The sequence below is a fragment of the Chionomys nivalis genome, chromosome 5 (genome assembly GCF_950005125.1).
Source record: "Chionomys nivalis chromosome 5, mChiNiv1.1, whole genome shotgun sequence".
NCBI classification, from domain to species: domain Eukaryota; kingdom Metazoa; phylum Chordata; class Mammalia; order Rodentia; family Cricetidae; genus Chionomys; species Chionomys nivalis.
The window spans coordinates 107,632,163-107,656,855 of NC_080090.1; the positions used below are offsets into that span (position 1 = coordinate 107,632,163).

The following is a 24,693-nucleotide window of genomic DNA, read 5'->3' on the forward strand; positions in this document are numbered from 1 at the left end:
CTGTGCCATTATGCCAGGGCAAACTCTGACTCATTCAGGCAGGCGGTCCAACAATGGAGCATTTGAATGTGGTTTGTGAGCACACTGCTACAGCTTGCTTACTGGCAGGGACCTTGAAACGCCATAGAGTTGTGGCAATAAACATGGCTCTGGTGATACCTACACAATGAACCTGGAATCTCATAAAGCTAAAGAATGGGCTGGATCCAGTCATCACAGCCACAGCTTTAATTCTCTCCATATTGCTTAGCAAATTAGAGACTTGTGTGGTCAAAAAGAGAAATACACAGTAAAGAGAGAATCAGAGACAAAGAAAACCTCTAAATGGTTTACAATGTGTTAAAAAATATATGCAGGCTAAAGGTAAAAGTCCTTTAAATAAAAAAGAAAGAGAGAGTAGTTGGGTGTGATGGTACACACCTTTAATTCCAACACTTGGGAGATAGAGGCAGACAGACCTCTGTGAGTTCAAGGTGTGGTGGCACACTCCTTTAATCCCAGCACTTGGAAGGCAGAGGCAAAGGCAGGTTGATCTCTGTGAGTTCAAGGACAGCCTGGTCTACAGAATGAGTTCCAGGACAGCCAAAGATATACAGAGAACCTGTCTCAAAAAGTAAAAGTAAAAATAAAAGAAATAGAGGTTAAAGTAAAGCCACATAAAGATGGAAAATACACAGAGAATCTGGATACTGTATGTTATTATGCTCTCTCTAAATTGTTTGAATGCTGAGGAAGGAACAAGAGCTACTAAAAGATATTTGTTGACAAATGCTGCTGAATTAATCCAAGATATGTATTTTGAAAACACCTTGACTTCAAAATTGACATCAAAAGGTATGTTACTTTGGAGAAGAGATTTTGCTTTTTTTCCACTGGAAATGAGAGGCTGTGGATTCATTCTGAATTAAGAAAAATCAGGTTTGATCAAGAAATACCACCTAAGAAATTTTCAGTAGTAACAGTTGGCCCAGATGTCTGAGTTCTACATTCAGAACAGGTTCAAGACTGCTGCCTAAGATGATCAAGCCTCACAGGATACACCAGTCAGGACATGATAATAACTCTAAATTTTCTTTAGGTCCCCATAAGATTATCAGTGCCTCCAACCAACCAGAAGTAGCCTGGAAAACTATGCCCACATTCCCAAAAAAATGGACTACGTATATTTTCCTTTGTTTAAAAAAGAGAGGGGGGACAACTGATTACCTCTCGGCATTTGAACAGAACCCTTGAACTCCAACCCAGAAGCGGGCTTGGGGGACATCCCCCAGGAGAGTCAGCGAGCGCGTCCAGATCTGATTTGTATACACTGTAACCACTGTTTACCTAAGACCTTCTGGATCTAGACCAAGGGCTGCAGCTCATTGAACTCCTCAGCACGAAGGAGGCTGCAGTAGTGAATTCCCTGGTGGAGGACGGACTTCACCATTCTTTGGTCTTGACCTTCCGATGATGAAAGTGTGACTGACTGCTGGCATCTTCATGAGCTCCAGAGGTCACAGCACGCTCCCATGGACTCTCATGGCTCCTTGGATGATTTCCAAGGGAGACATAGGAAGCATTGCTCAGATCACCTCCTCTCTCTTCTTGGGCAGAAGCAGTGTGGCCTCCAACCAGCACCTCCTCCAGGCCCAGGGCATCACCTGCATCATTAATGCTACCATTGAGATCCCCAACTACAACTGGCCCCAGCTTGAATATGTTAAAGTGCCTCTGGCTAATATTCCTCATGATCCCATTAGATTGTACTTTGACACTGTGGCTGACAAGATCCACAGTGTGAGCAAGAAACATGGAGCAACCTTGGTGCACTGTGCTGCGGGAGTGAGCCACTCGGCCACCCTCTGCATTGCGTACCTGATGAAATTCCACAATGTGTGTCTATTGGAGGCGTACAAGTGGGTGAAAGCCCGGAGGCCTGTCATCAGGCCCAATGTGGGCTTCTGGAAGCAGCTGATAGACTACGAGAACCAGCTTTTTGGAAAGTCGACCATGCAGATGATAGAGACACCCTATGGTGTCTTTCCAGACATCTATGAGTCCCGACACCTGATGCCTTACTGGGGGATTTAGTGCTGCCACAGCTGGCATCCGCAGCCCCTCAGCAGCACCAGCATCCGCCACATACAGTCTTCTCCCTCTTCCTCTCTCTGGTTCTCCCACCAGTGTTTCTACACTGGGTGTTCACGTTTAAGAGATGTGGAGGGAAAACACATACACTGCTAGTAAAATTTTTTAAAACTAGCATTTTGAAATAGCGAACATGAAAATCTTTAACTGGCCTTTAATCCTTTATAAGACCTGGAACAGTGTAGGATACTGTTCCTGCTTCCTTTCTGGCTCCCAAGCCTTTCAGAGCTTGGCAGGTGCAGGAGGAGTCCATTACAAAGATCGCCCTGGGCCCTGATTAACCCTCTAGAGACCAGCTTTGCCCACAGCTGCTGGCTGGATAGATGTTTAAGGATATCAAGGCCAGCTCAGTCTCTACTGGATTAATTAGCCTGGTCCTTTCTTTTCCTCTGTTATTTAACAATTCTATAACTTAAGTTTAGTTGATAAGTGATTATAATGAAATCTGTTGCAAAGACCCTCTTAAAATCGGTGTGGCCAGGCGGTGGTGGCACACGCCTTTAATCCCAGCACTTGGGAGGCAGAGGCAGGTGAATCTCTGTGAGTTTGAGACCAACCTGGTCTACAAGAGCTAGTTCCAGGACAGGCTCCAAAGCCACAGAGAAACCCTGTCTCGAAAAACCAAAAAAAAAAAAAAAAAAAAAAAAAAATCAGTGTGCCCTGGGATTATATTAGCATTATTTTTAATACATCTATCCGCTAAAAAAAAAAAAAAAAAAAAAAAAAAAAGAGGGGGGTTAATCCCAACACTGGGAGGCAGAGTCAGGCGGATCTCTGGGAGTTCGAGGTCTACAAGAGTTAGATCCGGGACAGGCACCAAAGCTACAGAGAAACCCTGTCTTGAAAAACCAAAAAAAAAAAAAAAAAAAAAAAAGAGAGAGAAAAAAAGAGGGGGGAAGTGGTGAGAACAATTCTGTATTCTGTGAATTATGTTTTAAATAAATGCTGATTAGCTAGTAGCCAGGCAGGAAGTATAGGTGGGTCAAGGAGAACAGGAGAATTCTGGGAAGAAGGAAGCCTATTGTTCCCCGGTCCTGTTCAGACACAGAAGAAACAGGATGTGACCTGCCCCATTGGAAAAGTTCTGAGCCATGTGGCTAACACAGATAAGAACAATGGGCCAGTTAGTTTATAACTTTTGTAGACCTCTGTGTGATTTTCTTTGAGGCTAAATGGTTATGGGACCTAGTGGGAGGACAGACACCAGGCAGGACTGAAACATCAGGCAACAAAACTGTGCTTTCCATCACCAGTCACTACCCAGTTCCCTAATATGGAGGGAGGCATTTAAAGGCATGGATACCTTTATGACTGGATCTGAAAGGGCCCAGGGACTAGCAGCTTTCACAGAATCACAGAGGGCCAACACAATCTAGATACCTGAGAGTCTTACCTATGCATATACAGTCAAAGGAAAGAAAATAAAATCTTTGCACTCATTTGTAGGGGCCAAGTAGACAAGAGAGGAAGATAAAAGCTGAGGCAATTGAACTGCCTGCAAAATATTCATCACAAAACTTCAACTGGAATTTTTTTCTTGAACTCTTCAGATCATACCTATAGGTAAGGACAGGAAAGTTTAATTGGCAAGAATACTTGTCTAGTTGATGAGAGATGGGAGAATACAGTGCTCATTACCTAAACTCCCTTGATATGTTCTCAAATCTTGCTCTGTTCATGGTATTTAGTCAGTGGGAGCATAGTAGGGACCTTTAAATACCTACACACCTGTGTACATGTACATGCAATCTAAAGCAAGGTCCTCAAGAGAGTCATAGAAAAGTCACTAATAAGAGTGCTATAGAGGAATCATATATATAACGATATTAGTCAAAATGCACATATGTTCACACACAAAAAGCACATTCTTTGTTGATAAATTCATCCTATACAAGAACTCCTCTACTACTACAGAGTTTTATAGTAGCTATCCCCTTGTAAAATATCTTCATAAATATCTTTATTTAACTACTTCATGACTTTAGAATTGGACTGAGCCAGAATCTTCTATCAAACAGTACTTATCACATATCAGAGATTTGTGGGATGATCTATGTCACAAGCCCTTGGAGGATTTTCTCCCCAGTTGTACCCATGGAATATGTCTTATGCTTGTTTTCATTATTTTCACACAAGACCCAGGCAATTTATGTAATTCAAGAAATGCCAGCGGTCACTTTTTATCACTGTATTATCCCATCATGTTCTTAAGAGCGTCCTGCTGAGTGGACAGAAGAATTACTGTTCCTGCTTAACAGATAAGGAAAGTAAATGCGGGGATCACTTACGGAGTCAATCAGCAGAGCTCCAATCATTGTCTTAATAACTTGATGTAGACAAGTCAGAGCAAAGAAAGAACAAGACACTGGCCTGTCTAAATTAATCTGCTTCTCTTGGGGAAATTCTAAGTGACCTTGTGTCTAGATAAGGCATAGACTATTCATTTCCTATGGTTGCGAAACATGTCCATCGGGCTACCGGTTCTGTGGGGTGATATACTCTACATCCCTTTTATGTCCCCAAGAAGGCATATCTGGGCCTCATCGATCTTTTCCATCAAGTTTATTCCCATATGAAGGGTCCTCCTTCTAAAACACCTCCCCTTAGCCAGGGACTGGAAAAAAGAATGTCTCATTTTCTGTTGCTGAATCCATGAAGAGAAGGAACAGCTACTATCTGGGAGCTCACCTTCTACCGATATTACAAACGAATCAGCCTAAATAAGGCAAACTTAGCTCGCAAGGCCACCCTGTTCTGTTGTTACAGAAGCAGTTTCCTCAGACTCTTCCTCTTCATCAGCTCTCACTGACTGACTTCTCACAGACTGAATGACACTCTATGAATGATGGGAGTTATTTTTAAATACTTTTGTGCATCTCAGTGATGAGTATGAGAGAGGACTCTAAGCCCTGTTTTGAAGATGACAGGTGAAAGGGGGACCTGGTTCATCATCAATGCATTCATTCTAAGTCACTTTCATGAAAAGAATCACCATTTAGTTGTACTGACCTGAAACCTTCAGGTGTACACATTTGTTGTAAGTCACAGCAAAAGCTCTTCAAGTTAGCAGTGAAAATATTAAGCCCCCCAAAGAAAACACTTCTGTTGCTCTGATTAGCCTGAGTGCAACGCTACCTCATCAAGCCCAGTCACGAAAGGGAAGGAAATGTTGATGTGGTCATAGCCCAGGAGTGAGGTCTCTGGTTAAATCTGACTCCATAGCCTCAGAAGAAGTGTGACTGATGAAAAGGTGTTTGCCAGGTAAAAGTTAACATTCCTTTTCCTAAATGAGTCTTTTGGGTCAGAAAAGGAAATCCATTAGATCAACTCTTAGCTTTCTCATGGTGGCATGTGACAAACAGCATTTAAAGTCCCCTGTGAAGGAAGGATATGATGATTAACTAGCTATTCATACCCTAGAAAGGTCACGTCAACAGCCCCTATCGGCGCTTTGCAGCTGAAGCAGTAGAGTGTGAATGTCTTTCTCATGAGTTCAGAAAATGATTAACGTCAGAAGCAGTCCATGGCTGCTTATAAATGAAGCCCACGATTCATAGCACAGTCAATAACAGGGACAGGTACAACATGATTGCCAATGGCAGAAGAAAAAGGAGTCTAACGTTTCTATGTTTAATAAGTTAAGAGAGCAGTTGAGCTGATGGAAATGTTGGTTGGTAGATGCAAATTTTAGAAGCGAATGCTATTCTGAAGAGTTTAGGAAGTTTTCTGATTACATACATTTTGAAGAACATACTATTAATCTTTCAAGCCAGTTAATAGCAAGTCTAGCCCTCAAGGTAAGCTACTTTGAGAAGAGTTTATACTAGTTTTACTGTCTTAGAATTCAGATCCAAGTGTTTGGGGCTGATTATAGTAACATACATGGGCTTTTATGCTCAAAATATTATTTATAAGAAAACATTTTTAAGGGATAACCAGCTGCCTGATTGAGCAGAAAGCCAAACATTTGCCGCCATTGCTGGCAAACTGGCAAGCAGCCCCCAGGAAGGAATCCCCTGACAGTGTTTCCCTTAACTTGACAGGACTTCGGCTCCAAGCGGATTGATTTAAACAGAAACCTTTGGGAAGCAATGAGTTTCCAGTAACCTGTGGCGTGACTTGTTTCACTTCGAAAATACGCAACACCAGTGCTTCCCATCCTACTGACGTGTGGATTTCTGCAAGCCCATGTGGACTACGGGTAGAATGAGCAATGCAAAGAGTCGGCTTGGACTCGGCACGTCCTTGTACTTCTGGGCACTGATGGACCTTATAAGCACCGTTCTCTCCATCACTCCAATGCCAGGAGCTGAACTAGAAACACTCTTCTCAGACAGGCCACAGCCACATCTGCGAAGCAAGAGGAGTTGGGTTTGGAATCAGTTTTTCGTGCTGGAAGAATATACTGGGACTGACCCTTTATATGTCGGCAAGGTAAGATGTGTCCAGTAGAAAAAGAAATTCCCAGGGTATCTGATGCCTAAGTTGGGTTCTAATGTAAACTGAATATGAATGACCCACCTAGCTTGTGTCTGAGGTTCAGAATGCTAATAGGACATTAGTTGGCCATAGCGAAAATGCAGCTTTGCTTTGTTAGACAAAGAGAGAAGGGTTCCCTTTTTTTCTATGTCTCTGTTCAGTGGGGAAAAAAAAACACAACCATGTTTTGTAGGAAGAGTCTCAGACTTACAAAAACCACACAACCCTTAACAGGGGTGGCAGCAACCTTCTGGGAACATCACAATGGGAAGAGTAAAATGTTTATACTGTGTGTGTGTGTGCATGTGTATCTGTGTGTATCTGCGTGTGTGTTTATGTGTGTATCTGTGTGTGCGTGTTTATAAAGGTCTAGCTTGAGACCTAAGTTTAATGAAAATCAACAGCAAAAGGATAAAATATTCTTCCTCCGTAATTTCCTAGTGTGACTGCTTTGGGGTTAGTTAGCAACAATAAATATATTTATAAACTATATATTCAAAGTCCCTTAATTTGTCTATCATTTCATTTTTAAACCTAGTTTTCTCTTCTGTACGTCTTATGTGTATGTTAACGAGAGACTGACCATCCAATTAAATCAACCAAGGAAGAGAGAATGGGAGACAAGAAATTATTTAGAAAATAAATAATTCATTCAGATGATAACTTAAACACTTGTAAAAATATGATTCAGGACAAACACATGTGATTTCATGCCTAGTCCTGCCAGGAGCTTCCAGGGAGCCCTGTGAACCAGATTCCTCAACAATTATATACCAACCATTTCCTTGTGTTTTTTTTAAGTTTTTTAATGTTTATAATTGTGTATGTGTGCACGTGTATGTGCGCGTGCATGAGTGTGTGTGTGTGTGTATGTGTGCGCGTGCATGCATGCTCATGAGCATGTCTAGCTACAATGGCTACTGCATTCAGAGAGAGCTTTGGCTCCCCTGCAGCTGGAGTTACAGCCAGTTGTAAACAACATGATGAGAGCTAAACTCAGGTCCTCTGAAAAACTGGTAAGCACTTTCACCAGCTGAGCCATCTCTCCAGCCCCTGCTGGTCTCTTCTTAATCCAGGTACCAGGCCCTGTCCTGACCACAGTCATGAAACTGTTTTCCACTACTGCTAAGAACTCCTGCATTGTTTGCTCAGTGACTTCATTTTATGAAAACTCCCAGTCACGGCCTTGGGCTCTGCTGACCTCCTGAACTATCGCAATACCAATGTCCATCACAATACTGATTTCTTCCTTTATTTCAGGTTCAACTGTTGGCCTTGTGCCAACTGACGCCTGACTAGTGAGCTGTCTGCTTCCTCCCACCCTCTCTGCCCATACATGTCTCCTAGAAGACTAGCTGTGCTTGCTTGTGTGTTATGTTTTCCTCTCTTTAAAAGTGTATTTCAATGTTTTTGAAGATGCCTTTTCCCTTAGTTGATCCTGCTGTGTGATGTCTTTGTTCTTACTGCTTTGGTTCCTTGTTCTTTTGGGGACCCACCACTCAGTACCCAAACAAATCACACATGGAGGCTTATTCTTACTTATGAATTCCTGAACTTATCTTGGCTTGTTTCTAGACAGCTTTCCTTAATTTAATTCATCTACCTTTCGTCACTGGGCTTTTTCTTTTTCTTACTTCTATATATCTTAATTTCACTCTTACTCCATGTTTGACTGTGTGGCTGAGTGGCTAGCCCCTAGCATTCTCCTTTCCTTGTTCTCTTGAGGCTCCTCCTCCTCCTCATTTCTTCTGTTCATACTCTGTCTGCCAGTCCCGCCTATCCTTGCTCCTGCCTCGCTATTGGCCATTCAGCTCTTTGTTAGACCATCCAGTGTTTTAGACAGGCAAAGATTTACAGCTTTACAGAGTTAAAGAAACGCAGCATAAACAAAGAAATGCATCTTCGCATCATTAAACAAAAGTTCCACAACATAAACAAAAGTAACACACCTTAAAGTAATATTCCTCAACATGGTCCCTTACTCTGGATTGAGACTATGAAATGGTTGCAAGTACAAAGTTCAACGCCCCTCAGGCTTTATTTGTTTTTATTGTATGTGGATGATTATGTGCCTGCACGTACATATTCATGTACATTGCATGTGTCTAGTGCCCAAAGAGACCAGAAAAGGGCATGAGATACCCTGGAACTGGAGTTATAAGAGGTTGTGAGCTGTCTATTGGGTGCTAGAAACTGAACCTGGGTACTCTACAAGACCAGCAAGTGCTATTAACTTCTGGTACTTTCTCCAGCCTCATGCCTATGGTTTTAACCACCATTTCTAGGTCAATAAATACAAAATCTCCATCTCTTTCTAAAACAGCTCTATAAACCTTGTATTCATAAATCCTAGAGAATCGGTGTCTTCATGTTTGTGATCCATGGGCCTAAATGCATTATTTTACATAAAATCTCTTACCTTTTTAAATCCCCCTTCCCCAATCTTTCTTATCTCAACATTGCCAGGACCCCATTCTAGAACCAAAAACCTAGTAGTCTGGCTGGAGAAGTGGCTCAGTGGTTGAAGTGTCTGCCGTGTAAGTGTGAAGACCTTAGCTAGAATCCAGCAAAGTAAATCTGCACTCTGAGTGCCCCTACAACCAGATGGGAGGTAGAGAAAGGAGACTTCCTGAACATGTGTGGGTCATCGGTTTTAGTACACACAATCGTCAGCAACATAGAAGAGTCTTTGTCTCAAGCAAAATAGAAGAAGTTTTCCTCTGACCCCACTACCTCATGCCATAGTATGTGCAAAGCCACATTCACACACATGTGCTTATACATACACATATATAAACATCACATATACAAACACATGTACACACACAGACAACTCAATAGCTTCTTTTTCTTTCTCAATGCTTTACATTCTCTCCACCTAAAACACTGTCGTTACTATGTCAAAAACATCCCAAGCCCTTCATCTGTCCATCCTGTACTTCCGCCATTATCTCTCACTGGAGTAAATGACTTCCTAGTTCGCCAGCCATTCCCTGCACTTCCAGCATATCTCCACACGTGACCTTTGTAAAAAGGCAGTCAGATTATACCAGCCACCACTCAACTTAAGACTCTTTCATGTCTTCGCATTGAATTGGAGGGAGACTCTACATCCATTCCCCTGTAGCTTTCCTACCCACCAGCCACTGAGATCCTACGTGCCCATGCTACTCTCTGTCTGGTTCTTATGTTCCAGAAACATGGCCTTTCACAATTCCTACAATTGTTTTTCTGGATGGTTACTTACAACAAAATGCCCTTCTCCCGGCTTCTTCCATAGTGGGTACCTTTTCCTATGTTTGCTCATTTTGAACCTAAGCTTTCCTGGTCCCTTCCTAGGCAGAAATAGCTGGTCAGTGACTTGAAATGTAGCCGTGACAACACTCAGACAAGTGCAGCAGCATCAAGAACCTAAAGACTTGCTTCCTCGATGTTTGCTGATGGGATGGGAAGCATGGAAATGTGTTCCACCTAGGACACATTGACAAGTCCCCCAGTCACCCAGTACACTGGGTTCACCCCATACTGGTGTCTCTACACACAGACTCTTAGATATTCAAGTATCTGTGTATTTTCCCTTCTACTTTCTTTAGAAAGAAAAGCCATCCATCTTTTGATCTCTTTCCACCAGAGACAGTTAGATTGTCACCTAAAGTCCTGGAAAAGGTTTGTTTAGAGAGCCTGCCAGAGTATTTGCTATTTCAGGAAGGAATATAGCAACAAAGATCAGCTTTATTCCGCATGGTCTTATAAAATCTGCTCTAGGCTTCCCAGGGACATGGCAGTGTCGAGTTAAAGCTAGATTATATTGACATTCACAAGGACAGGGTACAGAGAGATCTGCTTGGGCACGGACCTGTAGTAACAAGTCATGTAGAGGCTCGGGATTACAAGACCCCTGTCTAACCACAATTAGAAGCACTCAGTGCCTTTCCAGAATGTCACTGAGCATGCAGAAACTTCACTGGCAAAGGGTGTGAAGACCACCTGTTCCCCAAATCTTAAATCAACTGAGATTTCTTTTCATGTACATGTACTTCCCAGCACTCACTCCTATTCTGGCTAAGATCCTAAAGACTATATTTTAGTGTATGAGATAGCCATTTATCTGTCTAGAAGATTTCTATGGGAAAGATGTCTTCCAGAATGTACTTACATGCTGTAGCTGAAGTTCACTTAGTGTTCACTGAAATAAATATGAATAAAAGCAAAATGTTTTAATACCAATTTTCCATGTGCCTAGAGAAGAATGTTTTATATGTCCTCTTATGCAGTTTTTACAACCAAATGGGGATTCTGTGGCTCACAAACCCTAATGTTTCATGTGCATTCCTTTGTTGACTTTAAGCTTCTTAACGTGTCCCTGACCTCCATAGTCACCTGTTAAAGCTCTGCACTGTGATGGAGCTGGGATTTCTCATTTCCCAACTGCACTCTACCATAGGGAAGGCAGGAGGCTGGAGGGAGATGAGACTTGTTCCCTTATTTAACCATCAACTGATCAAGCATGGAGGATTTTTCAAACTCATTATCAGACCCGTCTTACACCCACACTACTTACAACTCTGTGTCAAAGGAGGTAGTTCCCGGACTTCCTTAGTGAGGAGGGCTCATCTGAGTCCCTGAAACCGTACCTAAGCTGTACTCTCTTCTCTCTCAGACCCAGCCTGAAGAGGTCCTCCCGCATTTTGATGCTAGAAAACCGTAACTTCTTGCCCTAACCTGTTGCTCCTGCTGGAAAATTCCCTCGCTATTTCCCAGAGTCACTGTAGATCTGATACCCCAGCATTCCTTCTTCCTTCTTTGCTATTAAACTGGTAGAGGACTTGTTTCACAAGTGTGTCCTGGAGACACAAAATTCTAGTCCTCAGAATTCAGCTCGGTGCAAGTCACTTTCACAGGTGATATGCTTCCAGGTCATGAAAGGCCCTTCTGCTCCACTGTAGAGCTCTTCTCCCCTCCCCTGGTGCTCTAGTCTGCATTCTGTTGCTATGATAAACCACCTTGACAAAAAGAAATCAGAGGAGAAAAATTTATTCTATATGAGGCTTTCAGTAACAATCCTTCACTATGGGAAGTCAAGGCAGAAACTCAAGGAGGAGCAGAGGCACTAACCATGGAGGAGCAGAGGCATTAACCATGGAGGAATGCTGCTTACAAACTTTTCTTCAGGTCAAGTTCAGCTCCTTTTCCACCAGCACCAAGGCTTGGTACCACTAGCGGTTGTCTGGGCCATTCTACAAGAACAAGCAATCAAGAAAATAACCCCATGCATTCCCACAGGCCATCAGCTGAAGGCAGTTCTTCAACTGAGGTCTGCTCTTCTCGGTGTGTCAAGTTGACAACAAAACTGACAAGGACTCCTTGAAAAGCAGTAGACACACTCAGAAGCAACCTGCAAGATACTACCCCTTAAAATGAAGGTGACATAAGGCTCCTGCAAAAGCTTTAGCCTCAGCCTGAACAATCTGCTACAGGCCAGAGTACTTACCAAGAGGATTACATAGTCTCCACCTCCAGAGAACTCTCTACAAAGATTCTTCAGTATCTTCTTATATAGAGGGAAGCCAGAGAAGGGCTGTGAGTTTCAGCACTGACCCCATTTGACCCTAGTCAGCCTCATCAACCGTAGGAAGTGTGGTTGCCCCTCAGCAGTGCTAGCTTTGGTTTCTCTTGTTTATTAAGCCAACTCTAAACGCAGGACACTTACACGTGGTCTGTAATGGTACCATGTGCTTAATGTGTCAAGCTCTGTGTCCATTATAACTTGTCATATTAACCTGTCCTATTGCAAGTCAAATGTCATATGTCTTAAAATTATGTATGTAAATATACAAATGGTAGTTTTTTTTTTATCTCACAATTTAAGAAGCTCCTGAAATGTTTGTCTTTCTCCTTCCAGTTCTATGGTGCTGGAGAACATATTTCCAAAGGGAATAATCTTCATTTCTTTGTGCCCAGTTCCAAACTAAGTGTCTTTTACTTCTACACAATAAGTGCTAGGCTTTTCCCCTGCTCTTTAAACTGAATAAGTAGAAGACTTTAGTGTTAACAGTGTTTATGGAATAGAGACATGTGAGGCTGTCATATTCTATATAGAATACTTTTAAGTAGAAAGAAGTCCAAATCTATTTTTAGGTGATTTTTATTCTCTTTTTTCCCTTCTGTAGATAAGGCGTAACTTCAATCCTTAGGCAGCATGACTTGGCCAGGAATACATCTAAGATTAACTCCAAACCAGACCCAGTCTCTAAAGCCATCCTTGTCTGAGGAGGCTGTGACTACACTGTCAGGTGTCCCCTGGGTGTCCCTACACTTTAATCCTCACAAGAGTAGGATCAGAGCCCCTCCTGTGCTTTAGGGGCCCTGGTCATTGGGCTCTGCATAGTAACAAAGTCTCTAGATCTAGGTAGTTTTTACTCCTGGAGGCTTGAAGAGAGCAGATAAGAGCTGGGTATGTTAATATCCCTTTCTCTCAGCAGGTATGTCATCACCAAAATTGGCCCCATTTATAACTTTCCTCCTATGGAAGAGGAACGGTGTTCTGTACTTTACATACATTAATCTCTAATGAATCCAGTAACCCTTAGAATTAAGGATATTCTCCATCTACAATATGGGAAAATTAAGGATTATAGACAGTATATCTCCTCATGACAGGGACACTTAGTTGTTAACTGACATAAACCATATTCATATCAGATATATTGAGCTTGCAGCATTCAGCCTACCACTTGTTGTCTGTTTTATGATTTAATCCTTGGTGCCGAAGTGTACAAGTACTGGAAACATAGGCAGCAACAGAGTCAGCAGTGCTAACTAAACTTAATGATTTTGCTGGTTCTTTTGGGGAGGCCTATAAGATAACACAAAATCTCAGCATTCTTGCTGTCTATACACATTATGTGCAATTATCAAGACAGACATGTTTCTAGGCCAAGGTAAAATGGTGCTCCCAGATGTCTTTGGAGAAATAATTACAAAAGAATATGAGAAGATGGGACTAGAGAGATAGCTCAGGAGTAAAACGAACACCGGCTGCTCTTCCAGAAGACCCTGGTTTGATTATTAGCACACACAATAGCTCACAACCATCTGTAACTCCAGTTCCAGTATATCTGATGCTCTCTTCTGGCCTTTGCAGGCACCAGGGACATAAATAGTACAGTTAGATACATGCTGGCAAAACATCCATGCATATAAAAATAAAATCATTTTTAAAATCAATTTGAGAAAAATATAGTCGGATAAACACAGAAACAAGCACCTAACTCAACCATCCACACATAGATTTTAGTGAATCAACTGAATCCAAATTCAGCTGATTCCTACTATTCAAACGAGTCCTACTAAAAAGAGAGACACTGCTGTAAAACACACACACACACACACAATCAGCACTTAAACCTCACTTGACACAAACATAGTATTAAATAGGAAACTAGGAAGTTAGGGCGTCTCAGAACTTGAAGTTTTGCAGGAGTCCATGGAAGTCACATTTTACTTCCTATATATCATGGTCTTTACCTTTAATTCTTTACAGTTATATTTATTTAATGTGTGTATGTGTGGGGGGGCGCCCATGTGCAGAAATCAAACGACAATTTAAAGAGTCAGTTCGCTCCTCCCATCATGGGGTCCCGAAAACCAAGTATAAATTATCAGGCATCTTGTGGTTCCTGGTATTAACTCTTTAATGGGTCACTTCATCATCTTTTAAGCTGGTTTGGGGCTATGGTAGGGCAGAATACAGCTAGGCAATAAATCCAGGCAGAGAATAAAGGCAGAGTCAGGGAGCTGCCAGCAGCCACTGGAAAAGCAAGATGTGAGGTAACAAGCCACAGGCCTCATGGCATAATATAGAATAATAGAAATGGGTTGATTTAAATTGTAAGCCTGAGCTAATAGGCCAAACAGCTTGTTACTCATATTACGCCCCAGAATGATTTATTCAGGAACTCCACTGAATATGACATAGAAAACTGTATTTCCCTTTACTTATCATTTTAAAGCATGGTAGTTATTTACAGAAAGATTTTCTAAACGCTAATGTGGAAAGAACACTCGTAGGTAAAGGAAGGTCTTACATCTGTACAAAAGTGGAAATCAATTTATTTCCTACTCCTGTGTATGTCCATAATGAAATTTCAGTACTTTTGTCCCCAGCTTCATTCAGACATGGACAGAGGAGATGGATCCATCAAATACATCCTTTCAGGAGAAGGAGCAGGCATCGTGTTTACTATTGATGACACCACTGGAGACATCCATGCCATTCAGAGGCTGGACCGAGAAGAAAGAGCCCAATACACTTTAAGAGCTCAAGCTCTAGATAGGCGGACAGGCCGACCAATGGAGCCAGAGTCGGAGTTCATCATCAAAATCCAAGATATCAATGACAATGAGCCCAAGTTCCTGGATGGACCTTACATTGCCACAGTGCCAGAAATGTCACCAGTAGGTAAGGTGGGGATGCACTGATTTTTCACAAACAGTAGACACACTCTAGGTGACCCTATTGTGTACACATAGAGCAGAAAATGTGCAGAAATCATAAAAGTGAAACCAAGATTACCACCAACTCGTTCAGTGGGTAGGAAGTTATGCAGCTTTTCGAAGCCACCACATTAAGCAATAATAAATCTCCCAGCTTCTTCCAGTTCTGATTCCTTAAGAATAAACTATGAATTAGATGGCTAATAGCATATATTTGGTTGCTAAGGGTTAATATTGGCTGTTACCAATGAACAAAGAAGACTACATAGTCAGTGTTACTTTTACTGGTTACTAAGAATTGAAACACCAATAACTACCAGCCCCATTGAGTAACAAGAGGCTTGATCTAGGAAGGAAACTCTCCCAAAAAAAGCAAGCATAACATCTGCAAAAGGTTTTAAAGTTAACCATTCAGGATATACCAGCTCTTTATAACTGCTTGAACAGCTTTCTCCCACTTCTCTCCCTCAGGTACCTCTGTTATCCAAGTGACAGCCACAGATGCTGATGACCCAACCTATGGCAACAGTGCCCGGGTAGTGTATAGCATTCTGCAGGGCCAACCGTATTTTTCTGTGGACTCCAAAACAGGTATATAGTACAAGTGTCAAGGCAGAGGTGGTTGTTTATTGAATAATCCTTGTGCTTCCTACTTAGGACAGACCCAACTCATCTTTTCAAAGATGCTCCAGGAAATGTATTACACAGAAAAGACTGTCATAATCTTTAGGATTATGAGAGCACATTAGAACTGTTGGGGATGGGGAGGGTGAGACAGTGTTCATGGATTGCTGAGCAACACCAAGGCCCTGCCCACAGAAATTGTCTCCTCATCACCTCCCCAAAACTCCCATGCCTATATTTATTTACCAAGGTTTTGGTCATCAAGACCAAAGAAGACTGCCACATTCACCTGGGCTTGTTCTACAGCTACACTCACAGAGCCTTCTGGGCAATCATTCAGCTGACCATGAGGATTCAATCAAGTGCTAACCAAGTTTTTGTGGTTACTGATATACCCACAAAGTTTTATCTACTGAGCCAATCCTTGCCAAGCAAAAGACAAGGGCAGAGTGAATGACTGTCAGGCAAGTGGGTTTTGATGAGACAGGCAAGAGCACATGCATATGGTCCCCAGAATGGCAGAGCCTGTTGGAGGTCACTCCTCCAAGGGGGGATGCAAAAAGAACAGAACTGATAAGAGGTAGCGTGGCAGAAGAGGAGAGACTGGGAAGCCTAGGGCTTTGCTTGTTTCAAGGAACTTTGACTACAGGATTCATGTTTTATCCCAAGGGAAATCACTTTGGTGTCTATACTGGGCAGAATAGCTATTGTTACTGTGTTACTGAGCCCGGGTTTCTCCTTCTCCAAGCACTTTCATAAACATTACCATTTTTAACCTTCCAATAGGAAGTATTATTGCTCCCACTTTACGGAGGGAAAGCCGACCTAAGGGGCAGAACTTGAGCAAAGAAACAACCACAAAGGCTAAGTCACCAGTGAACAAAGTCACCTCCTTTTCTGATGGAAAAGAAATATATCTCTGTTATTACTGGGGGAATTTTCTTTCCTATATGTCCTCAAGGTAGCTAGGCATTCAGAAAATGGTATCATAAAGGTAGAAAGTGAGAGAGTGTAAATTAGTAGGAGGAAAGAAAAGATCGCAGCTAGAAATGTCTATAAAGCAGAAGCTTCAGTAATTCTACCAATGGGGAAGGGGCCGAATGAAGAGATGCCCACAGGGAAGAAAACTCCAGGCAGAAACAGGGTCGCATGTCCTTTACATCCGCTGAAGGAATGTACATTATTCTGACAATGCCCATGAGGGGCGTCAACAGTGTTAAGGTCAAAAATACATGAGGAGATTGTCACTGCTTTGGCCAAGAGGCATTTACAAGGAAAACTACTGCACATTCCCTTTCAGAACGACGTCAGTGACTGCACCACACACATCACTGGAAGAAACTGAGGCAGGGTGTTATCCCACAGGCCTGCCTTTCCCTGCAGGATGCCAGTTTAGCCACAGGCTGCGTCATAACCTTGTAACAATAGGCCTTAACCTTCCCTGCAAGTGTAGGAAAGCCAGATTTCCTAAGCTGGAGGTTAAAAAGGAGATAAAACTCCACACATCCCTGGCAGATCAGAATCTACATGTCGCTGCATCTGGTTTAGACACCTCTTCTTAGTGAAATCCAATCACCACACCTTCATGCTGCCTCTGCTCTGAACTGTCTGGGGAAGTTAATCTTTTATGCATGGCAAAAATAAACAACACACACTGAGTCTCTCTGCCTTTTCTGCTTCAGGAACTCCAGGCACAGTAGTAAGCAGAGGAAAAGAGAGCAGCGACTGTAAACAAAGGGAGTCTAATCCTTTTCATCCCTCCTTCCCGGCAGGGGGAAAGCAGGGAAACACGCTAGGAGCCAGTTTCTAGAGAGTCATCCACACTACCAGGGCTCTAGGGCTGAAGGAAGAAGGAGCAGGGAAATTATCTAGAATCACAGATTTGTAGACACATGGAGCTTTGTTTCCTGCACTCAAATCCCAGGTAAAGACACTCTACAACCGCCTTAGCCGGCCTCCTGGAGTCTGTAGGAAACCACTGCTGCCACCTCCTGTTCTGCTTCAGTAACATTGCCAAGGACACAGCCTCTGGGCCTTTCCTGACGGCTGTCTATTTCTTGGCCCTTTGTTTCACATGGTGCTTTTCTGAAGCTGGGATTTTAACCACACGTTTAATAAAGTAGACGCTGTGCATCTTGGTATTAGGTATTTACAAACACAAAGGAGACAAGCACACAAGCATTCTCAGAAGACCAGCTTTGCCTATTTGCTTTTTAAAACAATTCCTATCCTGCAGGTGTGATCAGAACAGCACTCATGAACATGGACAGAGAAGCCAAAGAATACTATGAAGTAATCATCCAAGCCAAGGATATGGGAGGACAGCTTGGAGGATTAGCTGGGACTACAACAGTCAACATCACCCTCTCAGATGTCAATGATAACCCACCCCGCTTTCCCCAGAGTAAGTATCTCTCAGAGCAGAGGGAGCCGCACCTCACAGAGTTTAGGGGTATTGTTACTTTGCATTGAAAGTCATTTATTAATATCTTTCTGCACCACAACCATCAACCATCACCTAATCAGTATTTCTCAACTCTTTTTTTCACTACTTCATCCCTGTTAAATCTTCTTAGACTTTTTCCCATATTTTTAACCTGATGGCCACATCACCCACCTGCACAACACTGAGTACTAAGAATAATATTTGTCATCTAGGGTTAAATTTTCATGGCTCACAAATCATCATCATGTGTAAGATTTGTTTTTGACCACTAATCTCCATCAAGAGCTCATTTTCAAGAAAATGATTTTTCAAATGGGCACCAGTTCAGAACACATTTCCTGAGACAGCCAGAGCTGTAGCTGAACAGGCCACCATCTGACGGCAGTAACCAAACAATATACAACTCGGTGCCATCCATGATCTGTAGGGACACTAGGCTCAGGCACACAAAGTACTAACGCCTGTCTCCCAAACTTAAAATCCACCCAGCAAGCACATGTCCTGTTATAGAGAGGAAAATCAATGAGGAATGCTTGGTGTGCCACTTGTGGGTTCGTAAATGGCGCAGACTGAGTAGATTCCTACGCTGACCAATCCTGCAGCCGGGAAAGACTAAAGTGTCGTGGAACAGTTTGTGCAATGCCACGAGTCTGCTACTTGTTCTCAACAAGTTAAAAATGAATGAAGGTCTCACAGGGTAATGAGACTTAAACAGAAGACTGAAGAATAGAAAGGATTTACACTAGCAGAAAAGAAAACATAACACGCCAAAATGAAGAAAGCACACTCATTCAAGCACTATCAAGTTGAGATACTATCCAGGGATGCAATATACAATATATGTGTACACACACACACACACATATTTATTTATTTATTTATTTATTTATTTATTTATTTATTTATTTATTATTTCTACACACAGAGGAAAAGACAGGGGTGGGCGTGGGGAGAGCCCACAGTACAGGAAGAAGTAAGCATGGCCTCCTGACTCTCACTCTCCTGGCTAGAGGAAGCACAGCTGAGGGTTTGTCAAAGAGGACACCACTTTTAATCTGGAGCAGGACTGTACTGCTGACAGAGTAGAGGGTACATAATAGAACTAGTGGCAGGCAGGGGAAGACAAATTCAGATCTGAATATGAAATGAAGGCAGAGTAATCAGGTTGAATGTTCTTAAGGAATGGAGATGTGACCTTGAAAGTGAGTGCCAGAAGGGAAGAAACCGGAGAAACAGCAGACACAATTCCAGGTTGAACACTGAGCAAGGAAAGGGGGAAACAAACAAAAACTAAAACTAAAACCCAAAAATGGGGCTGAGGAAACAGCTCGATCATTCAAGAGCTTGTTCTGCAAGCGTGAGCATGAGGACCCAAGTTCAATCCCAGAATCACAGGCTAGCAATGCTGGTACCCTTTTGTAATCCCCATGCTGGGATGTCAGAAAAGAGTAGATTCCTGGGATTCCCTGCTCCATCTTCTTAGCATACTTAAGGTAATATACGGCAAGTTATAGGCCAGTGAGAAACCCTCTCTCAAAACAAGGGGAAAGGCACCTAAGGAACAACACATAAGGTTTATTTCCGGCTTCTACATGCAAGTATACACACATGCACATGCACGTGCACACACACATACATACACACACACACACACACCTAAATACAAACAGAATGAATTCAGACTATTAGCTGAATAGCTTGCATTTTGAACCAGCTGGATCAAAATGACTTTTATTTCATTTATGTAAATAAAGAGAGCTCAAATAGTTGCGTGCAAATGGAATACACAAAGTCACCATGGCCATTCATGAAAGACAAAAGGCAGGATATCAGGCAAGTGTTTTACAATGATACAAATAAGTAAGTTACTAAGATGACTAGTTCACCAATCAGAGTGCAGTATGGACTGCCATATGGAGTGATGGGTGCAGTTTTACTGATCCTGAGTTCCATATTCGTTCACAAATGACTCATGTTGTGCACCCCACATAAACACTGTGGGTTCTAAATATTCTGAATTATTGAACTTTTCAAATATGACACTAAATGGGTATCCCTGATGAAGGCAGAATGGGAAGCAGAAGAGCCAAGGATCTATAAACCTCAACAGTTTAGAGATCCGGACACTTGTGGATATAGTCACATTTTCCTCCAGGCATGGCAGCTCCTTAGAATATTACACAATACAGTGAAGATGGGGATTTTAGCTCTACCCCCAAATCAAAGCTCTAAGACCATTCTCCACTAAAATACAGTACTTTTGCACTTTTCAAAATAAATTATTCATCATTAAATATTTCTCCATTTATTTGTGAAAGTTAAATTTGGATAATACCATTATTTCTTAACTCTACCTTAGATTAAATGCTTCTGCTTTACTGTTCTTCTGATTCCCTATTGTAGGAAATCTGTTTAGCTTCTTTCTCAAAAATATTACCATAACTAACTGTGAGATGCTGACAAAATGTCATGCCTACTCTTTTATGTTGAACAAGCCTAATTACCTTTAACTGAACCACACTGCAAAATAATATTATGTGCTCAAGATATTTATTTCTGTCTTTTGTTGTTGTTGTTGTTTGTTTGTTTGTTTCGGTTTTTCGAGATAGGATTTCTCTATAGTTTTGGTGCCTGTCTTGGAACTAGCTCTTGTAGAACAGGCTGGCCTTGAATTCGCAGAGATCTGCCTGCCTCTGCCTCCCAAGTGCTGGGATTAAAGGCATGTGCCACCACTGCCAGGCAAGATATTTATTTCTAATGCCATGTAGAAATTTTAATACATGCTGAGCTTATAACTGTGTTTAAACACATAGGATAGTTTTCCTTTCTGAAAAGATTATAGGTACGTGTATGTTTTGCCTAAAATTTCTGGGGAGAAAAGTGTAATCCATTGATATCTTCGCATGGCACAGTAGAGAGTCCCTGACTCATACTTGTAAGGAACAAACCCTTGGGGGCCCTCAGTTCCTTTGCCTCAGGCTCCCTCATTGTTTTACATAATAAAAAAGAGGAACTATGGAATGGCTCAGGAGCTAGGAGTGCTTCCTGCTTTGACAGATGACTCTGGTTCAGTTCCTAACACCCACATCAAGCAGCTCAATACCCACAGCCACTGTCACTCAAATTCCAGAGAATAGGATGGCCTCTGTAGCCTGCAAGCACCTGATGCACATGATACACAGAAACTCATGTAGTCATGGCTATATACACAAAAAATTGATTAATTTATGATAAGAGATGACAATATTGAAAAATGTGTGTGATTTTAGTTAGTTAGCCAACCTGTGACTGCTAAAAAAGTAAATTCTCAAATATACAACTTCACAGAGGTGAAAATAGGCTAAAACATAAAGTTTATGAACAAGAGCATCAACTCAAAAAGGAAGGCATACCAATGCTGGACATCAACTCAAAGGAAGGCATTATCAACATTGAGCTTCTTCTACATGTGGGATTTGGTTTGGGTATTTGAGTTTAGAACTAGAACACAAAGCCTATGCAGAGGCATCCAGATAGATAGCCACAGGTATGGAAAACAAGTTGATGTACCACACATGGAGCTCAAAGGGCTCCATCCACTCAGGGCCACTGGTCATAGAGATGGGACCATAGCACACAGGCCAGGATATAAACAGAAATTAGGACATTTGAAATTTGATTAAATAAATGTGCTTTGTGATCCCATGATGACCAGGAAAAGCATGGCATTGGGAGAAATATCCCATTCATGTGGCATCTTAAAAATGAGGAAGCAAGGAACTTCTTCCTACATTGAAGGATGAAAGACACAAAGAGAGGTCCACTGTTACCATGTCTTATTCTTGGGCTCCGTGGAGCTATTTCAACTTCTTCTTATTGAACGTTCCACACAGCTTATAGGTGGTGGGGATGCTTTCACTCTCTGGACTGAAATTTTAAACTGTAAAACTTAAGTTTTAACTTATGAACCACGGAAAAATGGTTTACATGGCATGCCTGATATGTGATAATAAGGCCGACTTTTAGTGGTAGATTATCAAGAATACATTCCTGCTTTTCTTCACAGAACATTATCAGATGAGTGTGCTGGAGTCAGCTCCAATTAGCTCCACTGTGGGGAGAGTGTTTGCCAAGGACTTGGATGAAGGCATCAATGCAGAGATGAAGTATACTATTGTGGATGGAGATGGTGCAGATGCTTTTGATATTAATACAGACCCAAATTTCCAAGTTGGCATCATAACTGTGAAGAAGGTAATCCAATTTCCTTTTCAAATCATATTCAAGGGTACTTTGCTTGGGGAATGCTAGTGAAGGGTGGTTGTATATTGGGATATGTTTTTGTTTTATCCTCTGATAGAATCTCTTTCCTGAACCAATGAGATGACTCAGCAGGTAAAAGCATTTTCCACAAAATCCTGATGACCTAGAACCCACACTACTAGAAGATAATCAACTTCTACAAGCTTTCCTTATGACCTCTACATAGCAGCATGGCACTGATACACCCACACCCAGTCACATCCTCTCTCTCTCTCTCTCTCTCTCTCTCTCTCTCTCTCTCTCTCTCTCTCTCTCACACACACACACACACACAAACAATTTAAAAATAACTCTTTCTCATTAGCTTAATAAATAAAAACCTCTTACTGCTTGGTCTTACAAGTAAAAACACTGGCTGTGGCATTATTTTATAGAAAGGGTTACTAAAATACATTACAAATAAGCCACTTTTACTTAACCACTTAAACTGCTATAGTTTAATGCTCTAATGTTTTTAATGGCTTAATCAATATTTGAATCCCACATCTTTACATTAGTTTATCATAAATAGAAAAGCAAGCTATAATATTATTATTAATAAATAATACATAGTACTTTTTAATTGCTTCTTGAAGACCCATAGATGCAAATGAAACTTGAAAAGTTTTATCAAACATAAAACTTCTTTGTTCCATCTCAAGGTACCAGGCTTCCTAAAGGTAAATGTTCATTCTTTATGTGCCATAAAGCACGTATGGATAAATTCAATAAATGGAAGGTAAATTTCTTCTATTTTAATTTTTGTTTTTGTGTGTGTGTGCAACATATTTATACACATGTGTACATGTGTTTATGCACATACACATTTGTGTAGATGCATGCAAAGGAAAGAGATTGATTTGCTAGCCCTCGAAATCCTCCCGTCTTTGCCTCATTAGCACTGGGTTTATTACAAATGACTGACTATGCATTAACTTGTATTTCTTAATTATACATCACTTGGCCTGGCTTTTACACAGATGCTTGGGATACAGTTTGGGTCTTTATGCTTGTGTGGCAATTATTTTAGTACCTAAACCATCCCTGCTGGCAGAGGCTCCTTGTTCATTCCCAGCCAGCCACCCAGTAGTCCCGAAATAACCACACAGAAACTGTATTAATTAAAATACTGTTTGGCCAATCACTTAGGCATATTGCTAGCTAACTCTTATATCTAATTTATTCTTTATCATAACTAAGGAAACCAATAACTATCTTTCTTCAACTCCATCAAAGACTCCAGAAGTATATAATGTTACCTAAGTAAACAGGAAGTGTATTGTAAGCAATTTCCAAAATTCTAGAATTGATAGCGACATCTTGTTGCCTGGAGAGTTACCCAAAGTTCTTCTGTAACATTGGAGTATTCATCTTCAGCCTACAGGCACATAGTATCTGGCAGACTTTTCCATGAAGCAGAAAATTACAAAGACAATTCCACCTATATTGGCAGTTTGTCAGTCACTTTCCTGTTTGTCCTACAGAATCTCTGGCAGACTCTTTCATGAATCAGGAACCCTGAATGATTGCCTTGTCTTATGCAAGTTAAGCAGTTATTTTTTGTGGGTCCTGCATGTCCCATTCATGCAGTATAGCATCAAGAATCCAGGCAAGAGCAATTTGTTTCCTAAATGGCTAACAAACTGAATAATAACCCTTTTTGATACCCATCATCCTCTTGAAGTGAATTGGTGCTGCCGGGAGCAGATGAGTCTCATAGCCTTGAAAAGTTCTAAGTTCTTAAAACATTTTAAATGCCATGTTCTGTTAGTATTTGAAAGGTTTGAAGAATAACTGTCCATCTGAAGTCTCTGTACATCTAGAAAACCTAATGTGACTATAAGCTTGACTATTACAAATGACTATGCATTAACCTGTATTTCTTAATTATAAGTTACATTTTTAAATGAACTACACAAGCACAATACCTTAAATAAGAGCAGAAATATATATATAAGAAATTTGAGTTTAAATTTGTATCAATAGACCAAGATCCATAGCAGTGCAAAGTATTCATCTCTGGAGCAAATCCCCTTTTAAATGTAAACAAACATTTATAAACAATATTTGGGAATAGTTCTCTCTAAACTGCTTCCTGATTTTTGTTGGGTGAAGTAATTTTGGGGTTTGCAGAGACCTTTCAGGGGATCTTGGTTCATCAAACCACATTAGTCTGGTAGTAATCCACAGGTTCTCAACCTCTGTGGAAACAAAAGCAGAACCTCTTTTCCAAAGCA

The 24,693-nt window shown here is 41.4% G+C and overlaps 2 protein-coding genes across 7 annotated transcripts in view; both read left to right on the forward strand.

Annotated features, from left to right (window-relative positions):
- Cdh20 (cadherin 20) overlaps positions 1-24,693 on the forward strand; it is a 247,075-nt gene that overhangs the window by 178,983 nt on the left and 43,399 nt on the right. For 4 of the 6 annotated variants that reach the window (XM_057770172.1, XM_057770177.1, XM_057770174.1 and 1 more), the window contains 5 exons: positions 6,174-6,564; positions 14,776-15,070; positions 15,577-15,696; positions 17,966-18,133; positions 22,221-22,408. In XM_057770172.1, the coding sequence (XP_057626155.1) occupies positions 6,319-6,564; positions 14,776-15,070; positions 15,577-15,696; positions 17,966-18,133; positions 22,221-22,408 (1,017 nt within the window). In that variant the 5' untranslated portion in view covers positions 6,174-6,318. Of the gene's footprint in view, positions 1-3,576; positions 3,694-6,173; positions 6,565-14,775; positions 15,071-15,576; positions 15,697-17,965; positions 18,134-22,220; positions 22,409-24,693 lie in introns of all 6 variants that reach the window. The other 2 variants (XM_057770173.1, XM_057770176.1) reach the window with 1 other exon arrangement.
- LOC130874725 (dual specificity protein phosphatase 14-like) lies at positions 1,483-2,073 on the forward strand. Its single transcript, XM_057770178.1, has one exon. The coding sequence runs from the start codon at positions 1,483-1,485 to the stop codon at positions 2,071-2,073; it is 591 nt and encodes a 196-aa protein (XP_057626161.1).